General features: G+C 42.7%; 1 protein-coding gene across 2 annotated transcripts in view; it reads right to left on the reverse strand.

Annotated features, from left to right (window-relative positions):
* ST3GAL5 (ST3 beta-galactoside alpha-2,3-sialyltransferase 5) overlaps nt 1-220 on the reverse strand; it is a 71,074-nt gene extending 70,854 nt beyond the window's left edge. The window contains exon 1 of one of the 2 annotated variants that reach the window (XM_090281657.1): nt 8-220. In XM_090281657.1, the coding sequence (XP_090137783.1) occupies nt 8-110 (103 nt within the window). In that variant the 5' untranslated portion in view covers nt 111-220. The remainder of the gene's footprint in view (nt 1-7) is intronic. The other variant, XM_090281658.1, reaches the window with a different exon arrangement.
* Between the last annotated feature and the right edge of the window lie 5,780 nt (nt 221-6,000).

Consider the following 6,000-nt stretch of genomic DNA (forward strand, 5'->3'; position numbering starts at 1 on the left):
CACGTACCTCGGCCGGCAGGTGCCGCCGCCGCCGCCACCGCCACCGACACCGCCTTGGTCCGCGGCTGCAGGGGACGCCGCTCCACGCCGCCTGCCTCCTTCATCCGCATACTAGGGAGGGGGCGCCGGCCGGCAGCCAGCCCAGGGCCCAGAGCGCCCGCCGGCAGCCAGCCCTGGGGCCCGCGCGCCGGCCAGTCCCCAGCGCGAGGCTCGCGCCCGCGCCCATTCAGTCTGCACCTCCTGCTCCCCCGCGCGGATGCGGAGGAGGGGCGTGAGGGCGGGACCGCGCGTCACGAGGACATGAAAGACCAATCGGAGTGCGTGAGGGCTACAGCGGCGGCCCCGCCCCTAGGACGCGCAGCACCTCCGTTTAGCAGGGTTGGAGTCACCCAAGGTGGTGGGCGTGTTGGAGCAGGGGTCCCAGACACCCCCTGCTGGCTTTAACTCTGCAACCAGTTAGGTGGGGGAAGAAACTATAAAGGCGTATTTGTGGAGAGCAGGACCAATGAAATGACATTGATAGCATAACATATATAACATAGTGGAGTCACTCATGTCAACTAAAATGGCTTTCAGTAAGCCGTGACACTTTGATTCAAGAGGAAAACTGCTTAAAACACGTCTGGCAAGGGGACATGCTTAAGATATCTACTCACGTGATCAGAACAGATGACTGGCAAAGAGACAGCTAAGATATCTGCCCTTGTGGTCAGAATGGCCATGTCTGCAGAGTGGGACCACCCATAGATAGTCTCCTGGGGAAATTCCACTCTTGCTAGCAGGGGTGTCAAGCAAAACAGCCATGTACCATCGATAGGTGCTTGGACAAATTTCAAACTTGGCATCAAGGGTGCCAAGACATTTATTGAAAGGACCCAGAAGGGTGGAGTACACCACTTTTCAGGTATAACTGAGGCAGGTTTCAGAGCACAGCTGAGACAGCCGAGCTCCACACACCAGAGTGCTGCTCCACGCCATGCTGAGCTCCATTGGCATAGGCTGCAGGAGGCTCTGCCCTGCTGGACTGAGTACTTCACCTGCCCTGCTGCCAACCTGGCTCCAGAGATCCTTCCTTGCAAGACACTGACAACTCCTCTGCCCACTGTGCTGTCTCCTGGACCTGCAGACTAAGACTCTGGGACTCAGGTTCATTATCCCCCATTGATTGCTCTGTGTGTGTGTGTGTGTGTTACAATTCTCTTAGATTGTTAAAGTGTGAGTTTTACTTTGAGCGAACCTGCATTCAATAAAACCTGAGTGAATAGCATATTTACTGTGTGTGACTCTTGTTTATTCCTTGGTACCAGGCTGTTCAGCAGGGAGCTAGCTGAGCAACTCTGCCTGACTGACTTATAGGAAAGACTATATCACGAACAGATGCTCGCAACAGTATTCAGATTGGTTATAGGCTTTTACTGCACAGAGGACTCTAGGTGCAGAGCCAGTGCCTGAAGGGGCTTTACGTAGTCCTCTTACTTGCCAACACTGCAAGCCAGGCTGACATTGGTTCCGATCTCCTGAGGCCCTTCAGAACAGCGCTAAGGCAGCCTGGGAGTGCCTGGAAACAGCTGGAACACCTTTATGTTGTTCCACATGTAGGATAAAAGAGAGAGAATGCGCTCATTATCCACCAGTTTTACAGGTGGGAAATTGAGGCCCAGAGAGCAGAAGTGAGTCACCCCAAATCTGTTAGTGGCAGAGCCAATATCAGAACGTATACTTGGAGCACCCACGTCCTTGATTCTAGAATAAAAAATAAAAAAAAAGTAAATATTAGTGAATCCCCAAATTGAGAAATTAGAAAGAGTTTTGTTGATTCTCCAGTGCAGTTGGTCTGTTTTCAGAATTTTCTTTGTTTAACACCACTTCCTGTTTGAAAAGGAGGATCCTAGATTTTGAGCCAAATATATTTACATAAACGGAGTCTTGTCACTCTTTTATTACAAGGGCTTGTCCAGGGTTTGCACAAATCCAAACAGGGTTTGAAGTTGTCTGTGTTCTTCTCTGCGGGCAGGAGTTCTAGAAAAAAATTTGTATGTCTGGGTAACAAAGGTCAGGAGGGAAATCTTCAAAAGGAAAGGGTAGGAAAACTGCCTTCACATCTCCCAAAGAGATTTTGCCATAAAAATGTTTCTGGATTATTTTAATGTAAGGACACTTGATCATTCTGGGGGGAAAAATGAAGGAAAAGCTGTCACTGGGAGATCTAATCCAGAAGGTTGGCCAAGGCTGACCAGGCAGAGCAGCTGCCTGGCTCAGTGACAGCTGCAAGGACAATGCTTAGCACCTCACCCCCTCTGTCTTGGAGACCAGCCTGAGGCCTGCCTGCTTCATTAGACACTTCACCTCTCTTTGTCTCAGTTACTCTTCTTCCCCTTTTCTCCCAGATACTCCTTGTTCATAGATTCAGGCCCTGAAAGCATTTTGGCTTGCTTGGGGGTCAGCAGTGTCCTGGCTTGGAAGAGTGGGTGTATGGTGGTGGTGAGAAAGAATGGGAGCTTGAAGCTGCCTCCTATCCCAGCCTGATGGGACAGGTGTTTAGCTTACCCCGTACCCATTACCTCATTCAACCCACTCACATTTGATGGGTAGACAGCCTGACCCACTTGTAAGCCCTGCCACAAAACTTCCTTTGCACTGGCTGTAGAGCCAACTTTAGCTACTGTTCTGGATTAAGGCAGAGATCCCCAAACAGGATCAGCCACCAGATCTCAAAGCCTCACCTGGAATCTCCTCAGGCCAGTGACCGGTGTTATAAAAGCTTCTGGACTCTGCTAGCAAAGAGACTATAAATCTAGGACAGCAACCATGATTTTTTAATTCTTTAGATCCTTATGCTTATTACTTTGGTCATTCTGTTAGCAGGCACTTGGTGGTCCACAGTATCCACCTCACCCTTCCCCTCTTAAGTAAGTCTGCTCCACTTAGCTCCATGAATGGGGATGAATTGGTCTAAATGAGCGGTTCGCGGAGTATGGTCCATGAACCCCTGGTGTTCACTGAACAACTTTCACAGAATCTCTAAAGTCAAAATTATTTCACAATAATCTAAGGCATTACTTAACTTTCTCACTAATGGTTCAAAAACAAAGATGTGCAAAACTTCTGGTGCCTTCACAAATCAAAATAGTGGCCCCAAACTATACTAATGTTGTCCACTACTACCTACTCATGTTGGAAAAAAAAGCAATTTCACTTAAGGATGTTCTTGATAGAGCAGTAAAAATTAACTTTATTAAGATCTCGGGTGTTGAATATGCATCTTTTAAATAAATGAGAAAGTGAAAACTGCCCATAAAATACTTCTGCTACAAACAAAGTATGATAATTGTTTAAGGAGAAGCACTTGTGCAATCATTTGCATTGCAAGCGGAACTAGCTGTTTGTTTTATTTCATGGAACGCCATTTTTACTGAAGAAAACAACTAACAAATTATGGTTATTCGAACTGAGGTATTAGGTAGACATTTTCTTGAAAATGAACTAAGTGAGCCTCTCTGTTCAAGGAAAACAATTGACTGTTGCCAATAATAAAAAAATTTCAGTTTTCAAAAGAAATTTAGAAATTTGGAAAACTTGTATCATTATGAGCTTAACAGCTTTTCAACAGTTAAGGACTCTTCTGATGGGATCAATGGTGATATTAATGAATGTGATTTTTGGATATTGGATAATGTATAGTGTGTCAACATTTGGAAAACCTTCATTTACTCAGTGAATCAATGTTTTCCAAATGGCTAATGCATGATGTCACAAAATCACTGATTTTATATGCAAGGGAGACAATGGACCTTAATTTAACAATATAAAAAGTTTATAGATAAGGTTTCAGATTCCACAGTGCAACACACCATTAAGAAGTTATCTCTTGGAGAGTTTTGATGTAGTATCAAAAAAAAAATATCCACAGTTTTCTTTAAAAGCCATTAAAATACTCCTTCCTTTTCCAATTACATATTGATATGAAGCAGATTTTCTTCATATAGTTTAACCAAAAAAGTTTGCAATGGGTTGAGTGCAGAAGTGTATATAAAAATTCAACAGTCTTGTATTAACCCAATCTTAAAGATAATTTAATTTCTAATTTGGCAAATATCAATAGTTAAAACTTCCAATTAAACAATTCTTTGGGATCCTCAGTAATTTTTAGAAATGTAAAGGGGTCCTGAGACCAGAATTTGAGACCTGCTGGTCTAGGCCACACAGAGTCATTTCACCTTCCTTGCCTCTAGGATTGGTTCATGGGTGACTATAGGAATCAGACTGATACAAGCAGAGGGACTCTTGGGACTTTTTGGCTGGTGGGAGAGAGATCATTTCATTCCCTGCTAGACAGGGACCAGGCATTAAGTAGCCTCAGAAGCTGCTGATGAGGCAACCATTTTAGACTATAGGAAGAGATTATTTTAGGAAAAGAATAGCGCTGTAGGAAACAGAGAGAGAGAGAGAGAGAGGTTAGAAAGAAACTATTTTCTTTCTGACTTTTTTAAGGCACTATATCAAACCACCCCACAGCCCATTCTAACTGCTTGCTGTATATACATTCCAGTTTTATGAGCCAATGAAATCCACTGTATATTAGATTAGTTATCTCAAGTGCCTCAGATGATGCATTGTGTACCTCTTTGTGCTTATTTTTACCTAAACAAGTACCTTATGTCTCAGAAAATATACTTTTCTAGGGTTTAGCTATTCACCCATTAACATCAAAATGCAAGTTAGCTTCTAAAGTAAAGTTAGAAGGCAGAGCAGGGTCTCTGAGGAAAAGAACCTAGCAGAGACAAGTGGGATCAAAAGTGCTAACAACATTTTGGAGAGCAATAAGGAACAGTGGCATATGATATTGAATAGCAAGATCACAACAGATTTTTAATTGTCTTTGCTTTTATGTATTTCTCAAATTGGACAACACAAGCATGCATTAATTTTATTTTAAGGAAAACTAGAACTATAGTATTATTTTAAAAATCTATCGTATTGATTATGTTATTACAGTTGTCCTAATTTTTCCCCCTGTGCCTGCCTCACTCTGCCTGGGGTGCCTTCCTTCCAGAAATTTCCCCGTACCCCTTAGTTCATGTCCATGAGTCATGCACTTATGTTCTTAGGCTTCTCCATTTCCTATACTATTCTTAAAATCCCCCTGTCCATTTTGTACATACCAATTATGTTTTTAGATCCCTGAACCTTGCCTTGGATGGTATGGCTCAGTGGATTGAGCTCTGACCAGAGACGTTCAATTCCCGGTCAGGGCACATGCCTTGGTTGTGGGCCAAATTCCCAGTTGGGGGTGTGCAAGAGGCAACCAACCAACGGATTGATATTTCTCTCCTTCTCTTTCTCCCTCCCTTCCCTTCTCTCTAAAAATAAATAAATAAAATCTTTTCAAAAAAAATTCCTTAGTGTTTTTCCCCATTCTCCTGTTCCTATTCTGGTTGTTTGCTTAGTTTTTTGTTTTTTCTTTTTTTAGATTCAGTTGTTGACAGTTATAAATTTGTTACCTTTTTAATGTTCATAGTTTTGATCTTTTTTTTATTAAATAAGTCTCGTTAACATTTCATGTAATAATGGCTTGGTGATTATGAACTCCTTTAGCTTTACCTTGTCTGGGAAGTCCTTTATCTGTCCTTCCAATCTAAATGATAGCTTTTCTGGATGGAATAATCTAGGTTGTAGGCCCTTGCTTTTCATCACTTTGAATACTTCTTGCCTGCAAAGTTTCTTTTGCGAAATCAGCTGATAGTCTTATGGATATTCTTTTGTAGGTAACTCTCTGCTTTTCTTTTGCTGCTTTTATGATTCTCTCTTTATCTTTACCCTTTGGCCTTTTAATTATGATGTGTCTTTGTGTGGTCCTATTTGGGACTTTCTGTGCTTCCTGGACTTAACTGTGTATTTCCTTCACCAAATTAGGGCATTTTTATTTTATTAGTTTTTCAAGTAAGTTTTTAATTTCTTGCTCTTTCTCTTCTCCTTCTAGTACCGCTATGATTCAGATGT

The sequence above is a fragment of the Furipterus horrens genome, unplaced genomic scaffold, assembly GCF_987537825.1.
Source record: "Furipterus horrens unplaced genomic scaffold, mFurHor1.1.pri manual_scaffold_6, whole genome shotgun sequence".
NCBI lineage: Eukaryota > Metazoa > Chordata > Mammalia > Chiroptera > Furipteridae > Furipterus > Furipterus horrens.